Source organism: Corticium candelabrum, chromosome 22 (genome assembly GCF_963422355.1).
Source record: "Corticium candelabrum chromosome 22, ooCorCand1.1, whole genome shotgun sequence".
Lineage (NCBI taxonomy): Eukaryota > Metazoa > Porifera > Homoscleromorpha > Homosclerophorida > Plakinidae > Corticium > Corticium candelabrum.
In genome coordinates, this window is record NC_085106.1 from 2,655,471 (window position 1) to 2,683,199 (window position 27,729).

The following is a 27,729-nucleotide window of genomic DNA, read 5'->3' on the forward strand; positions in this document are numbered from 1 at the left end:
CCAAATCTTTCCCACTCACCTCCCCCCCCCCCCCAATGCTTTCTTGCATCTCACTTGCATCTGTGAGAGGAAGGCTACATTCCATGCAACCTCAAGGCTTAATTCAATGTACAAGTGTACTGTAGACTACAAGTACAACAGTATAAATGTGACACCAGGCCTAGGTCTAACTGCTTTGTCTCTGGCCACTTCTTCCCAAACTGCCATAGTCAATACAGCAATACAAAAGAACTCACGCAATATGCTACCCATGCATAGCCACAAAAAAATCCTACAACTACTTTCGAGTTGAATCTACAGCACAAAATTTAACAAGTCAATACACACCAGAAAAATTCAGTAATTGTATGTTAATTAATCTACTAGTCTCAGCTCATAGTGCTCTACGACTGCAATGAAAGTGTAACCAGTTTTTCAAAAAATAATAGGGCCATTGATCTTGCCAACGTACAGTCTTAGTTATGATTTATCTTTCTTTTTCCATCTGAGAAATCCCCTTCTACTGCTACCATTGCTCACGTTGGATAAGCTCAACCTGCTATTCGTCGAGGGAGTGGGAGAGTCTGATCGAGAACGTAGAGTGGCGAGACTCATATTCTGCTAGACAAACACGATTAGTGACAAGACAGTGACATGAATTTGATGTGGGTGTGTACCTCGAGTGAATCTTGATCTGAATGGATGCTGCTTCTTGAAATTACACCAATGTCTAAAATAAATAACACAAATATCAGACATAATCATCAACTAATTGATACCGACTTCATATCTTTACCATCTAATGATATCGAAACTGCACTGTAAGATGAGGATCGGCGAGGCAGGTAAGGGCTGAGACTGACTGATGACTTTCTCCTGTTTTCTGCACTTTGGTTTGACCAGTCATCAGTTCTTGTGAGTCCCGTGCCTCGTCGCCGAGATCTAGCTAATGGAGGAGCAAGTGTCTCCATTTCCGCTAGACAGAAAACATCAATGTTACAGTCCACGAGTTCCTGGCTGTGTGAATTGTATGTACATTTATGCATACAGTTCCAGTTCTGGTGTGTGTGTGTGTGTGTGTGTGTGTGTGTGTGTGTGTGTGTGTGTGTGTGTGTGTGTGTGTGCGTGTGCGTGCGTGTGTGTGTGTGTGTGTGTGTGCGTGCGCGCGTGTGTCTGTGTCAGTGTTCATGGTCTTCTTCAAATGTTGAGTTTATTCACACTGAATGGCTAACCTCTTCATACAACAAAGTAGTCTACACCATCTAGGATGTACAACAGCATTTAACTTACCTAATCTCTCACTTTCCATGTCTTCAACCTCAATAAGAACCTCTTGGAGGTCAGAAACAAACATCTCTCTTTGTTTACTAGTAGATACACTGAGATGAAGTTTCTACAATACAAACAACTCAATCACAAACCACCAAAGCCATTCACAAGAGGTGCAATAAATACTTTGTATGTTGATTCCAATGTGACCCCATGTTTGAAATCTAGTAAGAAAAAGATTAGAACTCAAACATGTCAACAATTTTACCACACATACTGGTGTTTTGAAATTCCTTCACTGTCAGTCCACAGAGAGCCACACAATGTTTGACATGGTATTTGTAGGGGCTACGCCGCGCGTTTTCCTTTACAAGCTATGAAAATAGAAGAAGCCCTGTCAATACTTATAACCAATATCAAGTATCAACACTCACAGAAACAACAACACATCACTAATCACACATTAAACCACCCCAAAACATACAATTATTACAGGAAATAGAGAAAGACTGCTCAATACTGCATATGCAAAGGTATTTTTAAAGTGAGATAGGGACACAGCTAGCTAGCTGAGATAAGAAAAACAACAAATTATAAAACAAGATAAACACACAAACAGATCTCACTTTATTGACTCAAATGTCAAATTAGCCTCATAAACACTAAATGACAAAATGGTACTGTACCTCTAAAGTAAGATCAAGTAGCAGCAAACAGAGGCAATCAGCCATGCAAAAAGACGAGAGAGAGAAAATAAAAACGGGCAGAAATAAAAGAAGGTAGAAAAGACACAAATGCAAGCAAAAATAGAACCAAGGACAACCTATAGGTAGGAATAAAACACAGGAAAACAGACAGACAAGAAGGTAAGACAGTGGTAAACAGTATGACAGGAAAACAGGCAGACACTGCTACAGTAGGAAGACAAATAGACAAAACAACTGACCAAGACAAGGTTTTTGTCTAATTCATACCAGAAGAAGATCGTTAAAGAGATAAACCACACGTGGATGAGCACTGTTGGCTTGCTTCTTAAATGGATCTAAAACCTCATTGACTTGGTTCATCTGTATCAACTGTCGATGTGGGGCTGCAAGTTTCTAAACATACAAAACATCAGAAACAGCCTCATACAAAAACTCCATAATGAAATAATACAATTGCCAATCCTGATATTTGTTTCTCAATCTGAGCTACTTGACTGCAGTGGTCTTCAGCTGCACTCAAAGGCTCTGACTTGATGCTTTCATACACATTCTCAAGCAAGAACTTTGACAAGTCCTTCCCATTATCAATACCTGTAATGACACACAAAAGTTATGTGAACACATAGTATTAAGGCTAATATTAAACTGTCATCTGTCTGATGTGTGTGTGTGTGTGTGTGTGTGTGTGTGTGTGTGTGTGTGTGTGTGTGTGTGTGTGTGTGCGTGTATGTGTGTGTGGGTGTGTGTGTGCATGTGTGTGTCCACGTCTACCTCTGTTGTTCTTAACAAAGTCCTCCTTTGTCATACGACGTTTAACACTTGGGTTGTGCAAATCAGTGTTCAACATGATAGTTGAGAAAGCCAAAATAAAGATAGTGTCTTTTTGAGTGCTCACACAACCATGATTAGTGAACGAAAATGAAACAGCAAACGCCTAATAAAAAACAACTACATGAAGGTAGTTCTGTCACCCACACAATGCCAACACAACTAATACCTCTATTATACGGTCTATCTTCTGAGCCTCGCCCTAAAACAGCCAATTACAATAAATTAATTTCCTATGATCATGTGAGCATCCAAGCAAAATAACATACAGGAAGTATGAAGTGAGATTGAAATTTTCTCAAAGCAGCAACAAATGAAAGACCTTTCAGATCAATCATGTTTGATACTTCACTACAAAAATATCAACCATTAAAATCTACTCAAATATGACGAAAAGTCACTAAAAGTTATAGTTACTTACTGCAGCACTGCCACATTGAATTCATTCTGATCACCAAGGTATTCTCCGATCCTGAGCTTGCTCAAACCTTTCGATGTCAGCAAAAAGTTGGCAACATCATACGGGGAATCCTCCAACAACTGTTCTGACACCAAAAATAAGATGCCTTTATTGGGGTTCCTGCAAACAGAACCAACATGATTACAACTGTGGAAAATGATGATCAAGTGTACATGACACAAAGTTCCAATCAATTGTACACAACGTGGTACGGTTATACCCTTGGACATATGCTACAATATCAGAACTAAACATAATCCCCTGTAAAGAAACAATCAGAGACACATCGTAGCAGCAGACAGACAATATAGTGAGCGCAATCAAACAAACAAAGAACAAACAATCAATGTGACAATAATAAACGTCTATATCATTGCCTAGTTACAAACAATTGTCTACACCGCCTATTACCTCTTGACAAAGCAAAGGACACCCAAACGACAAAGTAATACAAACAAATTACTAGAGGGTAAGAAAGACCAATAATACCTCTACCACTACAAACCTTGAGGTAAAATATACTACATCCAAAAACAAACAGCATTGGTCTCAGTAATGCAATATGCTACATGCACCTCCATAGTGATTACCTGTATAAAATTTTACTTCTACCCGTGAGAAGACTCCCATATAATACATCTATATAGCCCACCCATGTCTATATATAATCTAGTCCTTCCTAATCAAATGGTTGTTATATCCAAAAAGCACCAATCATCAGTCAGTTCCTTATACATAATAGTATCCACCTCTGTGGCTCTTGGTAACCAACCAACCAACCAACCAGCCAACCAACCAACAAACCAACCAACCAATGCATGCACACACTCACGCATGCACACATGCATGCACATCATGCACATGCACACATGCATGCACATGCACACATGCATGCACATGCACACATGCATGCACATGCACACATGCATGCACATGCACACATGCATGCACATGCACACATGCACACACATGCACATGCACACACACACACACACACACACACACACACACACACACACACACACACACACACACACACACACACACACACACACCAATATGTTAACTACAATTAATCTCAACGATATACTTCAATGCAACCATGTGCTTCATTAATTTACACAGACTCAATGACATCAGAATTACTAGAACTGGTCATATCTACTGCAGCTATTTGTGTTTTCGACCAAACAAGAGCTGACTCTAGCTTACCCACAAGCTCCCATTACTTCCAGTTGCAGTGAGGTAAGCAATCCTGTTAACCTCAGAAAAGTAGCACCTTCTGTTCCCTTCCTGTCTAACATTGTCTTTCCTTGAGAACTGACAACTTAGACAGGAAATGGCATGGAGTTGGACTACAATAGAATCATGTGACTGACCTGGCACCTTGGCATTAAATATTAATTAACAAAGACATTACCATGCCCTAATAGCTAGCTCTCTGATGCAATGCACACATATAAGATTAGGGCAACAGCAAACCCATAAGGTGTAGGTCATACCTCATTCTAAATTCATCAGCAGGTCCTTTGTTGATTAGAGACCTCATAACTGACCCCCACACTAGCACTGCTTACCAAAAGAATAAACAAATAAACACACTCCTAAGTCCTCCCCTACAAGGAAATCCTTTAGGGACACCATCCATAGACCCACAAGACTGAACAAGCATATTCTGATAGAATCCTATACCAGTAAAGACTCCTCAGTGACTAGGAGATCTCCAATAGTAAACATTGCTACAAAGCCCCTGCAATTTGCCTGACCATACATCTTAAGAGCTACATAATAGAAAGATTGTCACATCCACTTGCAAAAGTACCCCCTACGCAAATCGAATTCATACATGTTGCTATGTAGGAGGCAACTAAGATAACATCATGGGAGCAAACTAAGGGCATACATAGGTTAAGTTAATCAACCCTCTGCAACCTCATGGGTGCAGCAAAGACAGCGCTTTGGTGATTCAATAAATGTGCCTAGAGAAAACTTAGAGGAATTCTCGAGATAGATGGAAAACTGTGAGTGTACACTGAGTCACCTATCTACCAATCAACAGGTTCATATTTACACATTGTGTTGCAAAGCAGGTAGCTGTTATGCACACAGCTTCCTTCTGCATTCAAAAAGAAAAGCTTGCCTGTTAAAATGGTTGATGCCCATTTGATACAATCTCTCTTGCTGTGTTCGACCTTCACCTCGTCTCTGAACGATCACTTGAGGCAGATGAACATGATGGTCATTCGAATCCAGTGACATCTCTGACTCAATAATCCTACTCTGTCCTGTCGAATCAACCGTGCTTTCACTGAATGCAGAACTAACGCTCGTTGAGTCCTCTCCTCTTACACCCAAACCATCAAACGGAGTCAGTTCCCGACTTGTGTCATCTCCAAACGCGTTTTCTACAATGACGGAAGGCTTGATGGTAACTATTTCAATCACTTTTTCCTTCGTGTTTGACACTTGTCCATCCGTTTCTGTACTAGAGGCTTCATGAATTGGTGAAGCCATTGACCTGGGAGGAGTCGTCGACCTCGCTCGTCTCACTCTGTCTTGTGAAGCACAAAGCCCGTGCGGTGAGCAAGCAGAGGAAGACCGGAGAAGACTCGGAGCAGGATGATGGTTGGAAATATCAAGCAAGAAGTTAGCAATCGACGGAGTTCTCCGCCTGAATGGCATTGCTTTGATTAGACACAAATGCTTCCTGAGCATGTACCCTCTAAACGAGGTCTGAATCACAACCGCTGCTTTAGAAATCCTGTCCTTGTCTCCATACTTCTTGCTCAGCTCGGATAATATTTTCTCGCGGATTCTAACTTCCATGTCCGGCGAGAGAATGTAGGCACCTTCCCAAGTGCTGCTGTTTCTATTGACTGGTGGCAATTTCGCACGTCGCTGCGTCATCCTCCGCCTCCTTCCTGAGCTGGTGAACAGGCGACGCTCAGGAGGACGGTGTGCTACAGTGTGCCGTCGCACATGCCCACCTATGCGGTTGCTAGGAGGCGTGGCATCGGACTTGCGGCGAAACTCACGTAGCTCGCTCACGTCATCATCACCCTCGTCGTCAGACCTCCCGAGTTGATTTTCAACCTCGTGTGTGCTTGTGCTGCCGCATCGGTGACCGTTGAGGAGCTGCTCGAGGTCTTTGCTCGTTCTCCGCTCGTAGTCCTGTACTCTACACTTGACGTCGACGTCTCTCAGACTTGCTGATTGTCGCGTAAATGCCGCACGTTCAATCAGCTTGCTTGTCGCCTTTTGTCTACAGAAACCAATCAAATGACACCTTGTGAAGGAGCGAGCCAATCAAATGACACGGTGTAAAGAGCGACTGTTTAGCAAGTTGTCAAAATGGAACTTACACTCCGCCTACCGCCGCAGTCGGCGACTCGATTCGCGCATTAGTATGTGAGGACTCCAATTGGATGGTCAACTGTACCACTTGCTGTCTAAGACCGTCTCGTTCTCGTTGTAAGTCCTCGATGTCCATCTGTTTTTGACGAATGAGCTCGTCTTGATGTACGATAATCTTGCGAATCTCACCGAGTAGGCCTGTCGCCTTGCTGATGTCGATGCTGTCCATCATGGTTGCTGATCTTACGCAAAATAAGCAATCGGGCGTAGGTGCATCCGGATGTGTAATACGGGATATTTCGCCCACGTGTGGCTTGACCAATGGATACCGACAGTTTACATGTGAGGAATCCGCCATAGCGACAGGGGTTTGATAATAGAACGCACGCGTCGGCACGAGTTGTCAATTTCTGTTACAATGGGCAGAGGGCGTGGAGGATGAAATTAGCATTTCAATGGTTTTCTATTGCCTAACTTTCCTAAAAGTACAGAACCTCCTAGTAGGGACATATCACTGTTCCAGATGCGGTAATATTGGAGGTTCAGATTGGGCTTGTCACGTGGTCTGGGGATAGGAGTAATACACGTTAGTAATTCTAGTACACACTGTCATGGGTCTCCTGGAGAATCCACACAATCATAGAAACTCAATGTTTTACAAGAGTGGTACTTACAAATATGCAATAAATTATGCCTAAGCTGAATAGTCCAAAGCATATCCAGATTTTGCTCTTATTACTCATTCAATTTTTACTATATTTCTGTACAGAGTCCTATTTGCCTGGTTTGGATCCAAACACTGCCAGACCAACCGTGCGTAGTTTCAGTGAAACAGACCTGAGACGAGATCGATTCATAGATGTAGTCAACGGCCTCTTTATGTTTACTGGTGCTCTCTTCTGCGTCAATCTTTGTGTGTGCTGTGGGAGTGGCGCCAGTCCGGGAGAAACAACTCTGGTTGGACAGCATGTGACACTATCCTGAGACTTCACGTGTTTTTTCACCAACTGACTGCCATCATCACTGTCGTCGTTATTCTCACTGAAGATGCTGCTATCATAATGGGAATGTCCAGAAATCGAGACCGAGCTCTGTGGTCGAAGTTTCGAAGCAGGTTCTGGTTTGGGCATTGGCTTTCGGTTCTGTGTATTTAAGTTCATATGTTGTCCTTCAACAACTAGCTGCATGCCAACGTAAGTGGGTACTGCAACATGATTCTAGAGCAAACAATACGTGGAGCTTAGACATGCATATGGCATTCATTTTTAATGTCTCTTGTGACCTTGTTGCATCAGGTTCTGTATGACACTTTTACATGTGGCATACATGAGAACCTGACACCACAAGGTCAACAGAAGTCTGGGAAGGTGCTAGTCTAACATGCTCACGTGGCGTCTATTTATATGTACCTGTTTATAGCCCAACTCGAACCATCCAATGTCGGCATTCTTGTCTCGACGACGATCCAAAACAACTGAAACAAAACACAAGAAACGACACTGAATACCGTGCACAGTACAACAAATGCCGTTTACTGTATTAAACAGTTTCACTCTAGTCAAGTGATTATAACATGTCAGGGCAGTTTCCAAACCAAAGTTGGCTGAAGTTGCATGATACTGTTAGATTATTATTGACAAAAGCCTAAGAGTATGGAAGTGTTGTTTAGCTAATTAGTAGTAGTAGCCATCTATCCATATGTGATGCTCATATTCCTACCCATTGAAATGTTTCAAAAACTAACCTTTCAACGTGTCCTCCATTACCTGAGGGCACAGCTTCGCAGTCACTTTCGAGCTTGCAGACATCGCGGGACTAGAGTTGATTTCAATCTAATAAAAGTGATCAACAAGAAACGCTTATTTGAATCACAACAGTTAGCCTGATACGATCGCTCTAAGTCAACAGTGTTAAGTCAATGCATCCAAGCAAATACATATGATTACAGTGGTGTCACCACATATGCCATGGCCCCCAATATTGGCCCCCAATATTAGTAGGTGTGGCCTTTTAGACACTAACCAAAGTCTCTCAAATACTTCAACCTCAGCAGCTGGCCTCCCCAATCGTATAAAGGTCCAACAATGCTCTTGCTGTAACAAGATAAAGTACGAGGCATATAATGAAATCGTCGCTTCATTACAAGTGGTTGTTGTCTTAGCAGTTGTTACGTGCCACATAGAATGGTATCATTGCTGTAAAGACACCCAATACTAACTATAACATCAACTGTGCTACTGACTTACCAGCCATGGTCTGTAGTCTTCGGTGATCATAAAGTCAGCGCCAAACAACTCAAACGAATTCTATACTCACAACAGTATGCATCAGTCACAGACATCTCACTCGTTCCATCGCCAATGTCAACCTTTCTCAAATCCATGTCGTCTTGTGAGGTAAGCAAGACAGCAACCAGAGCCTGTTTCATACCTGGATATATCACATCTTGCCACGCTCTGCCTGCACCGCGAGCACTATGACATAATTCTTGTCAAATGATGATAGTGAAATTCATGTAGGTATGGAATTACGATAGGAATGACTGGAACTGTTCTTCGTCCCACATGTTTTCTTCGGGGAGTTCGCTTGGTCGAATTGCGTTCTCATAATGTTTCTGGATTGAATTGTTGCACAAATGTACACTCCTGATAAACACACTCATAAACACACTCACAATGACTAGTAAACTAACAGTTGAATGTAGTAATTATATTACATGATAACTCTAATTAAAACATAGACATACTGATGTTAGACAGACAGACGGACAGACAGACGGACAGACAGACAGACACACAGAAACACACACACACACACACACACACACACACACACACACACACACACACACACACACACACACACACAGGCACATTTGCCTAATATGATGATGACTTACTGATCTAATTTGTCCAGTGTGAATAACTGTGTGCTAAAGCGTAAATAACATTTCTAGTGACAAAACCTATTGTTTGTCAAGTTGCAAAGTAGACAGATTATCAGCTCTATTTACCTTGTAAACCCACATCGTTAGAGGATTCCAGTCAGTGACAAGAAACCACTGACGAATGTCAAACTTTGTCTCATAGATGAGGAGAGGTCGCTCTAATGACAAACAAGTTCATTGGCTTTTGTTAATTAAGCCAACATCAATATCCAATTTATTAACGTTCTGTCAACATCCATCTGTTTATCTACCTAGCTACCTATCTGTCAATCCATCTGTCTGTATGTATGTCTGCCGGTCTGTCTGTCTGTCTGTCTTCATTTATTTCAAACATTTTCAGCACAATTACAAACATGCACTAAATATACAGTAATCCTCGTGACAATGTCACTGTCTGCATGCTTGCCTGTCTATTTGTCTGTCCATCTGTCTGTCTGTCTGTCTGTCTCTGTCTGTCTGTCTGTCTGTCTGTCTGTCTGTCAAATACATATATTTCAAATCCAAAGAAATTTCCATCAAGAGCTTAAAAGCTAGTCAATAAGTAGAGTTCCTCTATCTGTCTGTTTGTCTGTCTGTCTGTCTGTCTGTCTGTCAAATAACATTTATTTCAAACATACATCTATAATACAATGCTAGCAAGGTAACTACATAAAGTTCTGTAACTACGAGAGTTTACTAGAACTACATTTTAAAAACAAACAAACATGTAACACCTAAAAGAGAACAATGCAGACTACTGCAGAGCCAACTTAGTGGCTGAAAAACTGGGTAGAGCAATCTACAGTACAGTCAATGTTATTTGTTAGAGCTGAGATTTTTCTCATGATGACCTTTGCATTGCACTTCTGAAGTTGAGTTGAGAATCTCTTTCTCCAGATGTCCAGAAACTCAGCAGCGTTAGGTCAACCAAGTTCATCACGTGACTTCTTGGCTAGCCTAGTTTTTTCCCATCTCACCCCATCGTCCAAAATGTTCTATAACTAAGGAATGAAACTGACTGTTGATCCACCTGGTAGATTTTCCTTTGCATATTTTGCCTTCTTCCTCTCTTCTCTTCTTTCTGCAGCAGCACCATCTGACTCAGATGACCGTGGAAAAATATCAGAGCTCCAAGGGTGTGCCAGAGCTATAACCAGGTCAATGTTACAACCCTTGTCAGGGTCAAATGCCACAATGTCTGGTCTATTATTTGAACTTGAATAGCGATGCCGTGGCTCTCTTCGGTTGTGCTCATTTAGCTCTCGAAGACAGTCAGACCAAGTTGATGCTATGGCTTCATGTGACCAAACCGGCCCACCACCAGATTTACATGTTAACAGATGGTACCCACTGCCATCTAGGGTGGCTCCACAGTTACATGTGGTCATCCAATCGGAAAGGTGGATGGGCAAGCCCAATCTCAAGAAGGTTGCCAAACGAAATTCATGGTTATCAAGTGCGAACACTTCCAAAGTTGGGATTGCGTTTAGCTAAGCTCAAGCTCCTTTCCCTTTGAGGAGCGAAGCCATGCGACGTCACGAGCTGTGGGGGCTCCACCGATCAACTGCTCTGCATCGTGTTTAGCAATAGATGCGTATAGCTGATGGTGAATCTTCCCAGTAGATGAAAGGAGGGAAGAAACAGTCTCTCCTACAGAATGGACTGCGTGAATGCTTTACCTAAGGCTTGCCTTGGTGAGATGACAAGGCTGTCTATGGCAGGAATAAGAGAAGGAAAGCAAAGTGGTAACTCGGCTGTTGCATGACACCAAGAAGCAACAACGCAGGTTGGCTCACGGTGGCCAAAGAAGACATGCCAAACCACCTAGCCTAATAGGCAAAATGGCTTGGTGCCACTTCTATCCTCAATCAAGTCAAGTCCAAGAATGCAGCAGAATGTGATTCATGTCTGAGAATCGTGTGTTTTAGCAGCTTTTGTGAGTGACTCAGGACAAATTGAGCGTGCCAGGTAATTCAGGCAGGGAACGTGAGAGCCTCTTAGGAGCAGCATAACACTTTGCACGTCTCCCAATTTAACAAATTCGTCACACAAAGAAAGCTAGACTCTGATATGTTTAAGCAAGAGGAGACGACAGACGATTTTGTGCCAATGGGTGTGCCCAAAATGATGATTCCATCATGAGACACTGTCTGTCTGTCCTGTCTGTCTGTCTATCTGTATTCGTTGCCCACACACTTTGCTGCTTTGTCTATTAGACACAGAATTCAAAACAGTCCTAATCCATATATCTATCTATGTGTATCTCATTTGCACATCTCCATGTAATCACCTATGCTCATTTATTTTAAACCTGTCAACATTTATTGATGTCGACTCTCGGTGCTCCCAGCTTGAATCTCAAAGTTAAGTGTCTGTGCTTGTATGTATATAGTTGAATCTCTTAATCATATCATTTGTTATTCTCACCAATATATTTCTGCACAATCAGCTTGTTCTCTTTCTTCTGCACCGTGCTAGACACTAGTTCAAGAATTGATTCCAACCGATTCAAACAAAATATCCCTGCAGCAAATCAGAGCAAAGCTGAAATGTCATATTGTAGTTTCATAGACATCAACAACAGTCACCTCTTCCACGTGACTTTGCACCAGGTTTCACTATCCATATGTTCGTCAGGCCATCCAAATCCAACTGTGGAAGATGACCCTTCAACTACAAAGTAAACAATGAATGTGACAATACAAACACACAAACAAACAAACACACACAAACACACGCATGCAAGCACGTGCACACACACACACACACACACACACACACACACACACACACACTTCTTTACAAAAGGATTTACCATATTCAGTACAGCTACACATCTGTTGTAAGTAATACCAGACAATGAAGAAAGAACACCTTGTTCCCTATGAACGAACAGAAAAACTGTAAATATCTGTTGTGAGCAAATTAATATTTCAAAGTAGTCTCACTGTGTTAGTTGATATGAAGACTGGATAAGATCATTCCAGTCATTATCTGATATAACTGGTGCTTTCTGTAAAAAGGAAAGCAACTAATTATCTTTCAGTAACTGTACATAGAAACACACAAAAGACAAGACAAATTATAGTCAATTACATGCACACACACACACACACACACACACACACACACACACACACACACACACACATGCATGCATGCACGCACGCACGCACACACGCAGGCACATACGTGCACACACACACACACACACACACACACACACACACACATACACACACACGCAGGCAGGCACATACGTGCACACACACACACACACACACACACACACACACACACACACATGCACACACACACACACACACACACACATGCACACACACACACACACACACACACACACACACACACACACACACACACACACACACACACACACAAGAATACTGTTGCATATCCCAGTGACTTACAGATGGCGTTTCATCAATGTCTGAGTGATTTCTAAACTTAATAAACTCATCACATGCAATCAGAGCCATATTAACTGCATCTTCAGACACCACATGTGATATCTCTTTGTCCTCATCATCCTTTCTCTGCCCTACGCTCGCGACAGACTGATTGCAAGTATCACCAATAGCAACAGACATCTTCAAGTGCGAATTTTCAACCACCCATTTCAAGATATTGACTGCCGCAGTTAATCGAAAGTCATCTAAACAACAACACAAATGCGAGTCAGACAGTAAAGCTGCTAGTGTGTTTAATACAATAACGCACCAATAAAAGTCTTCTTCTCGTCATCTGCACAAAGCCGATAACAGCGAGGAAAAAATGTGTGTGGATCGGTGTCTGAGAACCAAATTAGGTTGCTCAAGTTTTTGCACAGTCCAACCTAAAGTAAGAAACATGGCATGTTGCATTGTAATTACTATGCTTGTTTGTCAAATGAGATTTGTCGAAATCGACAACTCAGTCCATCATATAATGTTAGTTGGTCATTGCAATCTTGCCTTTGTAGTGAACGAAACAGCTTGCTGGTAGTGACTAACAATCTGGTCTCTCCTCAGAAACCGGAACTCGATGTCATCTCGCTTACACGTCCAGACAAAATGTGGATAAGTTAACCTCACAGCTCGAGACTAAACAAAGTCCATTATGCAATAACATTACAAAGCTTTGCCATCATCTCTCACCGCCATACTGTACTCTTCGTCATCAGTAAACTCTTCCCTATATGCTTGAACTAACTGATCTGACATCTCCGTGTCACTGTCACTGTCACTGTCGCTTGACTGACTGCTCTCCGTCTTCCCACTTTCGTTCCCTTTCGTTGCCAACTTGGACTGTTTGCTGTTTTTCTGTTTGTCCTTTTTTCTCTGTTTCAGTGCGCCCAGTGGGCCTTTGTAGTTCTTCTCAACCCATCCACGTCGACGAAGACTCTGTCGAATCGGCATGTATGGACCTATACAAAGAAATACCTTTTTCTCTCTGATTGCAATGCTAGCAGCCTCTTTTGCTCGTTTCACATGAAAAATATTTAAACTATTTTCTAAATGTTTAGTCACAGGGACAAAGGTCGGCTTCAATTGTACTGCCTTGAAAGACTTTTGGACAGAAGAAAGTGATTTAGTTCTCAATCTGGTGGCCTCATCTGTTGCTTTCAATGAAGTCACATCTCGATTCTCATTGGAAGATGTTGGAAATGTTGAACAACGTTTGTGTTTTGTATGACGTTCGCCATCACTCCTTTTCCTTTTCAGTGGCACAGATGTAAGATACACACTCTTTTCTATCGCAACGAGCTTATCAGTTGATCTCGTCACACTGCCTTTTCTCAAATTCTCTTGATCAATGGCATTCCGTGAAGACAACATTTCATCAAACTCCCTGTCTGAAGAATCTGTGGGAAACTCAACAGGCGTGAGAGATGTCCCGGATGTTGACGTCATATTTCTAATACCGACGTCACAAAGACTTTTACTTGTGTTAAAACTACTGGTAGATAGCACCCTGGATGATGACGTATTGGAGAGATTCATGTGAGTGACAGAAATTGTCTTCGGTAACGTGCGTGCTCCTCTCACCGGTCTACGCCCGGATGTCAAGTGCTCCATCTAAAAACACGTTTTAGCACTTCGACGTGCTATCACAACTTAGAGGCGCGTCTTACCAGTTGCCGTCGCCTCTCCACGTGTTGCTGTTGCCGAGACAAAAATGTCGAGTTGAGACGCTGAGCTATCCTCTCACTACGCATACTTACACGCGGTTTGAACGTGAAAGCGCGTTCATGCTCAGCTATCTGTGCCGCTTGACGAGATTCGTAGCTTTCTTTCCAATTGTGGCCTCGTTCTCTTGCCATCTTGAGACTCGCTTCGTTCAACTTTGGCGTAAACGTGAGCTCCGAGTCAAAACTATAGCGTAGCCTCGTTTCCTTACGAATAGGCGTCACTGTCGTGTGTCCACTCTCCACTATGTCGAGAACAGCTCCGAGGGTCGAACTCAATGGATGTAACCGAGTCCTAAATGGGGGTCCCATGTCAGCCGGTAAACTCGTGTCATTCATTTGGATCGTATTGATTAAGCTAGAACCCTTCCAATCATTTACGAAAAGAGGACGAAGCACACTGGTCGCGTGCAACGAACATCACGGTGTCTTGTAAACAATCGCTTTCGTCATGTCAACCGATCTTCATTGTCCCGGTTGTTCTGTCATTATCCCGTATGTTCAGTAGGTTGACTGCCATTGCTGCACCTACATTGCTGGTCTACAAAAGAAACCGTTGGAGAGCATTTTTCTTGGTGAGTGTAAGTGTATCGTTTTGTACGAATACGGTCACCCGCTTCATTTTCTGGATGTTGGAGTATGAACATTGACTGCAGGGCCAGCCTTCCTAAAGTCTTATGTTTAGGTTATTTTACCATCTAGACTTCACAAAATGGCAGAGGCCAGTCGCAAAAGCCCAGAATTTCGTCTCTATCTCAAACTGAAACCGGAGCAGTGGCCAATTGTCTACCATCCGACCTACAATATCGGTTTTCTCGGGCTTGAGAAGCTGCATCCGTTCGATAGCAAAAAGTGGGGAAATGTATTTCGCCACCTGCAAGCGAGTGAGATGCTCAAATCAGATAGCGACACCATCGAGCCTTTAGAGGCGAGCGACGAAGAACTGCTGTCTGTACACACAGAGAGATACTTGGGCAGTCTCAGGTGGAGTATCAATGTGGCCAAAGTGACTGAGGTCCCTCTGGTTGCGCTGATACCCAACTTTCTAGTACAACGCCGGGTACTGAAACCGCTCCGGTTGCAGACTGGAGGGACAATCCTTGCTGCCAAGCTGGCACTGGAACGAGGCTGGGCGATTAATATCGGTGGTGGATTCCATCACTGTCACAGTGACCAGGGTGGTGGCTTCTGCGCATACGCAGACATTACATTGGCCATCAAGTTTGCGTTTAACAAATGTGATGGCGTGGAGAGAGCTATGATCATCGATTTGGATGCACATCAGGGAAACGGGCACGAGCGGGATTTCATGGGTAACAGCAACGTGTACATCCTGGATGTTTATAATTCTGGGATCTATCCAATGGATATACACGCAAAAAAGGCGATCACACGAAAAGTGGAGCTGAGACATGGCACAAAAGATGACGAGTACTTACAAAAGGTTGAACATCATGTCGAAGAAGCATTGAATGAGTTTAATCCACATTTTATTGTATTCAATGCCGGCACGGACATACTGGAAGGCGACCCATTAGGAAATCTGAGTATCACTGCTTCGGGTATCATAAAACGTGATGAGATTGTCTTCCAAGCTGCTTGTGACCATAACATTCCAATAATCATGGTAACATCCGGTGGATACCAGCAATGCACAGCTCAAGTAATCGCAAACTCCATTTTGAATCTCAACAAAAAGGGTCTCATCCCACGATCACAGCCAGGAATAACAGAAGTACGATTACCTATTGTCACATCTGACAAATAATTTATCATGTTATGGTGCTTTGTATGCATCGCTTAATACTGAAAGATGTGTAGCTAATTTGTTCACAAGGGATGCAGTCAATGTGTTCCTATATGGCATCGCAGCTGTGTAATTGAAATTGAGAGACTGGATGGCTCCCTTGCAGTGCTAACAGAAAGTTCATGTAAATTTGTATGTCCTCTTGTAGAAATTGCACTTTCTGCATTGCATCGATAATAGGGATAACGAAACAAGGCCAAACATCAAACATATCACTGCATGGTGCACTCTCTGTTGGACATGATGATCAAACTTTAACTTCTAGGTTCCGTGAAAGGCCATTCTATGGACAGTATAATGGCATAATTTCTTGGGTAAGAAACTCACACACACTTGCCTCTCTCGACTCAGGAGTATGAGTACCTGGTCATTGACTGGGGATGGCAAAGACCCCAACTGTGACAGAGTCTAGTCTATCAGACACTAGGGTCCCGGTGGGACTTCAGGTGCCCACACTGCAGTTGTGCAATTGGCATCGCAATCAGTGATCCTGCGAACACCTGGCCAGGCTCCAGGAAATTGCTTAACATGGCCACTACCTCCTGCTTAGTGTACAGGAACCCAGTCGTACAGCTGGAGGCGTGACCGTCTAATGGCAGCTCCTTATCCATAGTGTGACCAACCAGGCATCCTTTTGTGTACTAGACTCGTAATTTTGCCCTGGCCTATCTACCCTACTGCTCCTAGTGTTTTTCGAGTAACAATCTTTCAAAAATTTTGCCCTAAAAAATAATGGCATAACAGAGAAAACATATTTTGGTCTCGAAAGTTGTCCGTTGTCTGAGCTTTTGCGCATGCACATGAAACATCGTCAAAAATGGCCACTAGATGGAAGTGTGCAGCTCTAGATGCCAACTAGAAACATATAGAGAATTGAATCAGTTTGAAGAAATAAATTAAAAAATAATTATTAAAATCGAAAACTGACTAATATTGCAAGACCTCAAAAAAATTATTTTGGACTCTCGAAAAGAATGTTTCAAAAAAACATTAGGGGCAGTAGGGTATTAACAGCAAACATGGCGAGAAAAATCCAGAAAGCAAACACGAGGCAAAATCAAACGTGTATGTTGACATACTTCTTGTTGGTGTAGTACATCGTATATAGACACGGCATGAAGGTTTTGACTAAATAGGTGCATACTCGGACTGTTGTTACGTCTGAGATCAATTCATAACAAAGAAATATTAGAAGAAATTGTTTGTTGTAGCCTACCTTAATGCTACGGCATCACTGCAGCCTGTACATAGACCAGTGACTTACGGACGATTGTATACATGTGTACACCGTATCTGGTCACAACACAGTCTATACAGATAACGCGTGGAACCCAGTTTTTCTATCAATTATTATTACATTTGCCCAACTATGGACTCGATGAATGCAGGTGACTGGGAGCATCAGCAAACATATACTTGAGCTGGAATGCTTCGGATAGAAGAACACTGATGTCATCATCCGTCCAATCAGACGTAGGCAAACATTGCAGGAATAAGAGGAGACTCTAACAGATGAAAAATGAATGAATAATTGGTATATATGCAAGTATCTTTATTGTCTGCAGTGTTTATAATGTTTGTCTCGTCTAACCATCGATCTGTCCAATAGTCTGTCTGTCCCACCATACAACCATACATCCATACATACCACATATACACAATACATACACACAAATACATCAAACCATCCATCAGTCTGTATGTATGTCTCTCTTTCTGTCAAAATTACTGCCTCTGGTTTCAACCGAGTGCATCTAGTCATAAGCACACCTGAAAATCTTTCTTTGCCTTGAGCTCTTTTGAAAAATGAATAAGAAACGCAGCACACACATAGAGATGGAAATTTCCGAATCCGTTGACTTCCGACTGGTACGTGTCCCATAGACGAATGACACATCGTAGAGGCAGCTCTCGTCTAAGAATATTGTTAAACCATCGAAACGAAAACTGGAGGTAGTCGATGGAATTGCTTGCTATATGTTTGTGTAGGGCAGCTACAGTGACGCAAAATTTCAAACACCGAGACGATACACGCAGCGACCGAATGACATTTACCATCTACTCTCCTCACTATTTCTTTCATACTGTTTACTTTCATTTGTATTCCAGGCTGAGCAAACGTGTAGTTGTCCTGTAAGACAAGAAATCAATTGTCGGTATTGTCCAACGTTCTTCACAGTATCGACATCTCCAAATACAACTCGACTGCCACAACACTACAACTACTGTTCATACATCCAATCACAACAATAGAAATAATCACAATGCTTTCAAGTCACGACGTACAACAGTAACTTCTAAATAAAACTATACCTAATGTATAGACATAACATGCACAAGACTGGATGTAATGTGTCAACGAGGTACACACTCAACACATTGTAATACAAAGTTGCATCTCTACACTCTGAAAAGACACCAACAGAATAGTGTCTATCTACTCTTGACCAAACAATTTCCAACACATAATTTGATCAAATCGCGTTGCACCAAAGTTGTATTATTGATTAAAATAACGACGACGACGACGACGACGACTGGTAAGATTACCTGGATACCCTCTAACAGTCGACTCATACACCCATAGGCGTCGGCCTCAATAGCAGCAAGTGTGTCTTGAGAAAGCGTAGACACGTCATAATCGACAACAATGTCTGCTGATTCTATAATCGCCAATAAATTCAATACACGATAGCTTGAAAATATGTCAAAACGTACCAATGTGTTCGCTTAGAAACACAAAGTAGAAAGGAGTGAGGAGGTCGTTAATGCCTTGAACGTACCCACTAGCTGGATGCCTCATAGCCCATATGTATAACACGCGTTCGAAACACTAGGGAAACAGAAACATGGAGACATTAGATGTGCCCACAAAAATTTGATGCCACACTACATACAATCCTTAGTCACAATCAGAAAAAAATAGAATTGGATATCAATTAAAAATTATTAAGTGAGAGTTACCAGAATGGCCGCTTCACAACTGCATTTGTGTACAACCATGCATGCAAAACAGACATCTAGTCTAGACACTCAGTGGCACACGATTATCCAACTTAATTAATAAATCAATAACCGCATCCATAACAGAAATGCGTTAGTTAATCTAAAGTGTTGTGTTGTCTGTGACCATCACATGCCTTTCATACATTTAGAACTACATAAGCTAGTTCACACTCGAGTGAGAACCACCACCACCACCACCACCATCCTCATCATCATGCAATCAGTTGACGCGACTATGACTGTTCATGGCTTTGGCATGGCTTAATAAACTCGGGCCACGTCTGAGCCAGTATGGGAAATCTTGCCTTTGTCATTCACCATAGAACTGCTTGCAAAATCATGAAGTGAAACTAGCATTTGCAATTGGCTAGTATCACTCTCTTGGTACAACACTAATGCTGTCCAACGGGCAAGGACAGGCCAAGACATGCTGGCATCAGTGTCATACTGCAAGCTGCTGGTCGGATGATAGGTTTGTTAATCTCCGCCCTTGGGTGATGACACAGGTCATCTAGAAGTGGTCCATCACAGACCTTGTAACAGATATTCTATTTCGTTCTGCAAGGATGCCCAGACTTACCCTCCACACCACAGGAACCTGGTGGGATTGTCGGTTTAGTCGCCAACCCATGCCACAGGTTGTACAGGTTTTCATGGTTACCTAGCAAGCGAGTCAGCACCTGACCTGACTAACAATGACTACTGACAATGACCTGAGTGATGACACAACTGAGTCAATTATCCGGTCTTAATAACTAACCAACAACAAGACTGCGGACAACAAACCCACCCAGATAAATGTCATGGTTACCTCTTGAATTATTTTCTGTTGAAAGAAATCTGAAGGCTTCATTCGAGGAATATCGATAGCAATCTAAGACAAACAGACCATCACAACAACAACATAACAAACCGTTTTATCAAACCTGTCTGAAAGTGCCTTCATATTGTGGATCTAGACGTGTCTTGTAATACTGTGACACAAATCGTTCGTACTCTTTCCGCTTGCGTTCTAATGTGGACTGCCTCCATTCGACATTCGCGGGTAAATAGCCCTACGACAGGAAAATCATCTTAATAATAATTCCATTGATGAATTCATAATCGGACACTCACAGAAAGAAGTTTCCAAGTCGTTGGACGAACTGTTACGGGTATTCCACCCCAAGCCAACTTCTTCAACTCCTCTACATATAAACAACTAAATCAGATTTATAAAAAAACTAATGTTACAGCCCATCCGGCAATTTAATATTAATAATACATAGCAAACCATCTAATGCAATGAGATAAACATAGGTATCCCAGAGTATCTAGCTGGTTGATATAAACCAAGAATCAGTCACACAACTATAAGCATCATGTAGCTATGCTTCGAGTATGGTCAAATCAAATATTATCACTTTTAGTCTTTAGTCCTTCCTTTCCATAGTGCTTATGGTCAGTACTATTGTACCAGTCAACACTAGCAATAATCTACAGCTGGTATAGCATTAGTCAATCTATTTGTCTGTCTCTCGGCCTGTGTGTCCTTTAACAGATAACAAGACAAACAGAGAGACAAACAGACAAACAAACAACCAGACAACCAGACAGACAGACAGACAGACAGACAGACAGACAGACATCATATGATCCCTTTTAACCAATTAGTAGTTAAATATATATATATTGTATTTAGTTGCTAGTTGTTTTCTCTTGCTTTTATTGTCATAGGACAAACATAGTTAGCCATTTGCTATTGTATCCTAATTCAAATATGAAAAATATATGTATTGACAAACACACAGACAGACAAGACAGACACCCAGACATACAAACAGACATACAAACAGAAAAAATGATTAACCCATCTACACATCCATTTGTTGTCTGTCTGTTCAAAAATTCCTTTCTGTCTATCCATCCATCAGCCCGTCTCTATTCATATCGTACCCCAGCTAAGCAACTGTAAGTTACACTATATCTTGATCTAGACAGTTTCGCTATATACATCATGTAGCCACCCAAGATGCCTTCCACATCCGTTCGAAGACTCAACATCACATTACATGAGCAGACCTATCCGGAGGCATTGACAAAAAGCCAATGACCTTGAAAGCCTCATACAAGTTGAAGTCAAAGTAAATGCAATGGCATCTCAGCAACATAAAAATATTGATGGGGCAACTTTATCACTTCAAAGCAATTATCACACCACCACAAATAGTTCAACACTTTAATAAACAAGAAAAATAAAAACAATCAATTAGCTAATCATGACTTGCAAAACTGCTAGTCAATGACTTACACACTCGACATCAACAGAACATTGACTCCTTACCAAGCTCGGTGTTTGGACCCTTCAAAAGCCTCTCAAATTTCTGTAATCGAATTGTGTCTCGATCTGGTAATTCACTTGTCCCTGTCCCACTGTGTTGACTTCCAGAGCCCCGGCCGCTCCCACTCCTCTTTTGCTTGTCGCCTGATTGAGCTGCTCTGCCTGAGCCCACCCTCTCTCTTGCCTCATCTGAAACTCCCGCTAAACCGGTCAAAACAGGGTGTCGAGATTGGGGAGACAATTTAACTTCTTCGGAATCTGACAGCTCTACATCGTCCGGTTCTCCAACATCCCATGGATCTGACTCCTCCCATGCATCATTTGTCCGGTTCTTGAATGCATCAAATGAAGACTGTTTCTTCTGTCGAGCTTGTGCAGTTTTCGTACCACTGACATTTTTTGTTGGTGATGCAGCAGGTTGCATGAGTGGAGGATGCTGTGCCCCATACACAGGTTTGACACTAAGACATCAACATGTCATAAGTGTTTGCAGATGTAATGTAATCAAACAGTATAGTTGCCAACTGTAATCACAAATCTTGCAAAATTCTATATGTCTTTGGCTTCAAGTGCCCTCTTAGTTTGCCAAAGATTAACCCTGACATATTATTTAGACATAGCCTAGATCTATTCTCTTAATAATTTTTTTCCAAACATATGCAAGGAGGTCTTTACCAAGAAAGTAACATCAGTAGCCCAGTAATCCAATAATCTAAATACACCAGTTCTACCACTCGTGGTAATCATCGATCCTAAAAAATCAACACAGCAAGACACTAAACTATAAACTAGCATTACAATTTAGCAAAGTTGAACACAATTCTGCTGAGTATAAACAAGTTAACATATAACTAGTTAGTAACAAACAACGATTAATAATAATTAACTGCCAATTTTGATAACAATTTATTTTATTTTATATATCCAAACTATTTTCGTTAACAATACAAAGTCGTTGCGCTTTTTGAACACTCAGCATCAAAGATCAGATCAGATTAATTAAAATTTCTTCACTACAAGATGTCACACGCTCTACTTCTCATCGCAACCTGTCACAGCACGAACTAGTCAGTGCCAATCCACACCTCGCATTACGTCCCCTTTTAAAAGTTCAGAACAAACACACTGAGAGACATCTGTGCGCACCTTCCTGGTACTTTGCTGGAGTTTTTCTTCCAGAACGGTGTCCTGGCTGCATTTGCAGGGCTCCCTAACGCCGTCGGCCGCATCTTTGCCGACGACTCGGCCATAACCGTTCCACTGAGTATCGTCTGTTTCCCGACAACTCCCGAATGGAGACACCACCTAGCTAATTAGTATAAACTGAATGAGCATGCGCGTTGAGGTGTGCATCCTATCGGAGACGTGCTGCTAGCTTTTGTTTTGGCGTTGGAGGCTAGGCTAGGCTTTATGCGCGCGAGATGCATATGTCGTATTTTATTACTATTAAAAGCTAATTATTAGATCAAATTAATAATTTATTACAAAACACACACCTTGTTGCTATCTACCAACTTTGGTGGCTTACCTCTACAGCTATGTGTTTTGCTGTACAAATTCCTATCCTGTTTAGAAAATCATTAATGTCAGTCTTTAGAATTAATAATTATGTTTCCAGCAAGGCTTGTATATACAGTCTCCAGAAGTCCTATGACGCAATCACTGGATGAAGTGCCTAGACATAACCTGCCCTCTACTGTACCAACACACTACGTGACTGACAACCCAACCATAACACGGTCAGAAAATCTACTTATTAGACACGCTAATGAAACAGCCTAATATTATATAGGCAGTAATTTGGGCACACAAACAAAGATTGCAATGTAACACAGACAATACAACCCACATCCCAATGCACCAACATGTAGAATTGAGTCTGGACGTTGTAAATTGACAAACGAACAACTTTATTGCCTTAAAGGTTTTAGTTATTATACATTCGAGTTGTTGCTTTGATAGTGTGTAGTACTAGCTGTTCATAGTCTTGCACTCTGTACTGCTTTCTTTGCCGCTTCATCCATGTCGTCCTCAGACATTATATTTAATCCACTGTTTCTCATAACCTCCTTTGCTGCATCAACGTTGTTACCTACAGAGTGCCCAATTTTATATCTGAAATTAGTTATTTGTAAGTTTTAATAATTTCTATTAAATCACACTGACCTTGCAAACGAACGACAAGTGGAACTTTGACTTCTACTTCTTGACATGCTTTAGTGACTCCTTGGGCAATTGTCACACAATTGACAATGCCTCCAAATATGTTGACAAATATTGACTTGACCTGGAGTTTATGTCAAATATGGAAAAAGATGAAAATTACATAATAAGTATAGGTGACTCACACACACACACACACACACACGCACACACACACACACACACACACACACACACACACACACACACCTGTTCATCACTCGTAAGGATGCCAAACGCTTCAATGACCTGCCTTTCATTGACTCCTCCTCCAACATCCAAAAAATTAGCGGGCATACCACCATTAGCTTGGATTATGTCCATCGTGGCCATTGCCAAACCAGCACCATTCACTACAAAGCACCGTTTAGACACAAAATCCTACAATGCTTTATCACCAGATGCTAACTGTACCTAAGCAGCCAATGTTGCCATCCATACCGATGTAGTTAAGATGGTGCTGAGCTGCAATAACTTCACGAGGGTCAAGTTCAGACTCGTCTTCCATTTCAAATATTTTCTGCTGTCGAAATTTAGCATTGTCGTCAAAGTTGACCTTGGCATCATAGCATAGAACTAAATATACATTGTAACAAGTGTGAACAAGCAACCACACAAGCAATAAAACAACAGCACGCCATTTAAAGATTGGTATTAATGTACACGTAATGCTCATAAAATTAACATATAAATATGCCTTTCAAAATTGTCAATATATTAAATAATTTATTATATTTCCAGGTTCACTGCTAAAATATTTCTCAACCTTCAGTTGTTGAGATTTGTAATGCTTGTGGCACTGAAACATCAAATTATGGTAATAGAGAATGTGTCTTTTTCATGACTAAAGTGGGGCTACTAACCCATCTCGCCCTGTGTAGGGTATGTAGACAGTAAGTACTATGCTACTGTACCTCGGCCATCCTTTGTTTCTCCCAATGGATTTATCTCAACTTGAACAGCATCTACATCTATGAACATCTCGTATAACTTTTGCATCTGTTCTGCTGCCTGTCAATTTAAGAAACAATGCATATTACCAATAATACAAACACACTTGTACGAATAAAGATAAAACATGATAAATACAATGTGTTTCGACAGACAGTCTGAGAGACAAACAGGCAGACAGACAGAGAAACAGTTAACACAAACATAGTTAATGTAATTAGTTATTGGACTCAAGTCTCATCTAGTCTCACTTAGCCAGCCCCTCCCCTTTTCTATTTAAAATAGAAAAGGGGAGGGGCTGGCTAAGTGAGACTTAGAGCGCGTCTCCACTAGGGCTTAAACATGTTTACAACCTGTTTAAGTCTAAACTTGTTTAAGAATAATCGTGTCTCCACTAGCGTTAAACCTGTTTAACTCTAAACCTAAACAGCTTTTGCTAAACATGTTTCAGAGGTAGTTTAACGAAAGTGGTTTAGGTTTAACAGTCACGTGATATAAACGCGCGTTCAAAACGGTCTTTCTCTTTCTTTGGAGACTATTGGAAGAAGACAGAACTAGGCAATGTCAGAGAGTGCGTAGACTGATGCAGTGTCAGGAGAGAGCCATTTTGGCAAAGACAGAGACTTGTGTCTGTGATTGTTCTTCAGAAGACAAGAAGACGATCTCCGACTGTCTGGTGCACAAGGAACGAATTCATGCGGTACAACAAAGTCCCGGATAATTCTTTTAATAGCCCGGAATAAATGGACAAGTGGAGACGCTGTCTACTAAACATGGTTAGAGTTTAAACATGTTAAACATGTTTATAGAGCAACAAGTGGAGACACAGCCTAAGTCTCATCTTTTATTGTCTTATGCAAATGCAGTAGTAAGAGACACTGTAGTTAGCAATAATATGTTTAGTTTGTCATAGTCTAGGTATAAAATTATATGTAGCATTGTACCCTGTATTTGACAGACAGACAAACAACCAGACAATAATAAAGACAAAACTCATCACCTCATCTGGCTGTTTAAATTCAAGTTTCAGTGCTAAATCTCTAGCACAATCTCTTGTAAGACCAACTTTGATATCTATTGGTACCTACAAGAGAAGTGCAACATCGAAACCATGTTAAATAAATAAATTGCCCACCTATTTGTACAGAATATACAAACTGTAACTATCTTCTCTGGAGTGGAAGCAGCGACTTGTTCAATGTCCATGCCACCCGCTGCACTAGCAACTACAGTTGGACCAGAATATTCCCTGTCCATCAGGATAGCAAAATATGTTTCCCGAGGAGGTCCAAACCCTTGGGTTACAATCACCTGAAGAAAATGTTACAAACTTAATTAACGTACAACAAAATACTCTAGTGGAGATAATTACTGCTATAAGATCAACATTTAAATAACAAAATATGATTGATGACAAAATAAAGACACTGAGTTGAGTATAAATCATGAATAACATGCATCAACATCCATGTTAGCATGGAACTTTCAGAGTGACTACATGTGCTCGCAAAACGATATCATTTAACAAACACATCATCCATGCATAATACGGTTTGCAACAGGTCAACTGCATACAGCTGGTATTGTGGAAAAACTAAACCAAATCTGCTCTATTTGTATAACACGTAACTATAATTAATTATGTAACAATATCTATCTATTGGAAATTCATACCTACCTTAGTCACTTGTTCTCCACCTTTCTTTGTTTGTTTTGTTACTAAACGATTGCCAAGCATGGCACCAGCAAACATACCTACATCACTTGGACTGAAACACAAAAACAGCTAGTAATGGCAAACAGCTGAATGACGACGACGTAGACTACTTACTCAGTAGTCACTTTCACACCTCCTTTATATCCTGTATCAAACACTCCCTTTCCTCGACCTCCAGCCAATATTTGAGCTTTTACTACCAATTCATCTGCTCCTGGAGCTAAAAACAAAGGCAAACATGTGTACATATTTTGCTAATATCATATCCACAAATTTGCTATATATACTAGATTTTAAATTAATTAATTTTTAATCCTTTATGCGTAGAAACTTTACATATATTATCTACTTAATTAATAGACATTTAATCAAATTTAATTTTAATTAACTAGCGCGCTTTAATTAGCTAACTATAGTAAAGCATCATGGGCACCTAATCTTTGTGCTGCTCCTTCCGCATCTCTGACCGTCTCACACACTTCAAACTTTTGAACTGCAACACCATACTCTTCCATCAACTGTTTGCTCTGGTATTCGTGCAGATTCAACCACCGAACAGGAGAAACGGCAGCTGATCTAGTCTGGAACGTACGCGTACAAAGAGAGAGTAGAAAGTAAGTATAAAATTTAGACAACACGTTACTTACGCATTTCTTTAGCCGACTGATAACATTCGCTAATCGCAAATAAGCAGCACAACGATACATCACTGCAGTGAGGTCTCTGTGTAGCGCGCGTGAAGAGAAATTCTCTGACTAAAAGGCGTTAGTTAAGACTGTCTGGAAGTCGAGGCCACGGATGATGGCGCAGTAATTTGTGCACTCAATACACTGGAGATCTAGTAGACCACTACAGGCGTCAAACGCTGCTAGTAGGTACCGTAGGAGTCTACTCTAGCTAGTGGTGCAATGGGTCGCTATAGATATGCTACCTTACCGGTGACACGTCCCGTACCACTACACTGTGCAGCATCTAGCACTGTTGATAGTCAATGTTTGCTGATATCAATTTCTAT

General features: G+C 41.4%; 5 protein-coding genes across 5 annotated transcripts; 1 reads left to right on the forward strand and 4 right to left on the reverse strand.

The window, feature by feature from the left end:
* Positions 1-281: 281 nt before the first annotated feature.
* LOC134197268 (IQ motif and SEC7 domain-containing protein 3-like) lies at positions 282-6,864 on the reverse strand. Its single transcript, XM_062666554.1, has 14 exons — positions 6,606-6,864; positions 5,384-6,505; positions 3,205-3,363; positions 3,053-3,134; positions 2,953-2,985; positions 2,727-2,889; positions 2,407-2,546; positions 2,223-2,348; positions 1,526-1,622; positions 1,435-1,472; positions 1,270-1,372; positions 776-955; positions 657-709; positions 282-600 (listed from the first exon to the last, which is right to left on the reverse strand). The coding sequence occupies exons 1-14, from the start codon at positions 6,827-6,829 to the stop codon at positions 460-462; spliced, it is 2,661 nt and encodes an 886-aa protein (XP_062522538.1). The 5' UTR covers positions 6,830-6,864; the 3' UTR covers positions 282-459.
* A 353-nt stretch (positions 6,865-7,217) lies between these two features.
* On the reverse strand, positions 7,218-15,153 carry LOC134197265 (tubulin monoglycylase TTLL3-like). Its single transcript, XM_062666551.1, has 17 exons — positions 14,658-15,153; positions 13,681-14,601; positions 13,498-13,626; positions 13,265-13,379; positions 12,955-13,199; positions 12,472-12,536; positions 12,339-12,405; positions 12,112-12,196; positions 11,951-12,046; positions 9,611-9,702; positions 9,497-9,549; positions 9,129-9,242; positions 8,966-9,071; positions 8,844-8,903; positions 8,342-8,429; positions 8,007-8,071; positions 7,218-7,814 (listed from the first exon to the last, which is right to left on the reverse strand). The coding sequence occupies exons 1-17, from the start codon at positions 15,048-15,050 to the stop codon at positions 7,371-7,373; spliced, it is 3,138 nt and encodes a 1,045-aa protein (XP_062522535.1). The 5' UTR covers positions 15,051-15,153; the 3' UTR covers positions 7,218-7,370.
* A 40-nt stretch (positions 15,154-15,193) lies between these two features.
* LOC134197761 (histone deacetylase 11-like) lies at positions 15,194-16,707 on the forward strand. The gene is made up of 2 exons (XM_062667113.1): positions 15,194-15,286; positions 15,397-16,707. Exons 1-2 carry the CDS (start codon positions 15,209-15,211, stop codon positions 16,477-16,479), a joined length of 1,161 nt encoding a protein of 386 aa, XP_062523097.1. The 5' UTR covers positions 15,194-15,208; the 3' UTR covers positions 16,480-16,707.
* Positions 16,708-17,593: 886 nt separating this feature from the next.
* Positions 17,594-23,149, reverse strand: LOC134197760 (TBC1 domain family member 22A-like). The gene is made up of 10 exons (XM_062667112.1): positions 22,991-23,149; positions 21,848-22,305; positions 20,641-20,711; positions 20,451-20,579; positions 20,336-20,398; positions 19,237-19,351; positions 19,069-19,181; positions 18,574-18,649; positions 18,289-18,512; positions 17,594-18,023 (listed from the first exon to the last, which is right to left on the reverse strand). Exons 1-10 carry the CDS (start codon positions 23,092-23,094, stop codon positions 17,886-17,888), a joined length of 1,491 nt encoding a protein of 496 aa, XP_062523096.1. The 5' UTR covers positions 23,095-23,149; the 3' UTR covers positions 17,594-17,885.
* A 573-nt stretch (positions 23,150-23,722) lies between these two features.
* Positions 23,723-27,415, reverse strand: LOC134197762 (succinate--CoA ligase [GDP-forming] subunit beta, mitochondrial-like). Its single transcript, XM_062667114.1, has 11 exons — positions 27,362-27,415; positions 27,148-27,295; positions 26,829-26,934; positions 26,676-26,766; positions 26,156-26,308; positions 25,998-26,081; positions 24,961-25,057; positions 24,461-24,622; positions 24,257-24,399; positions 24,011-24,131; positions 23,723-23,936 (listed from the first exon to the last, which is right to left on the reverse strand). The coding sequence occupies exons 2-11, from the start codon at positions 27,227-27,229 to the stop codon at positions 23,824-23,826; spliced, it is 1,152 nt and encodes a 383-aa protein (XP_062523098.1). The 5' UTR covers positions 27,230-27,295; positions 27,362-27,415; the 3' UTR covers positions 23,723-23,823.
* Positions 27,416-27,729: the final 314 nt, after the last annotated feature.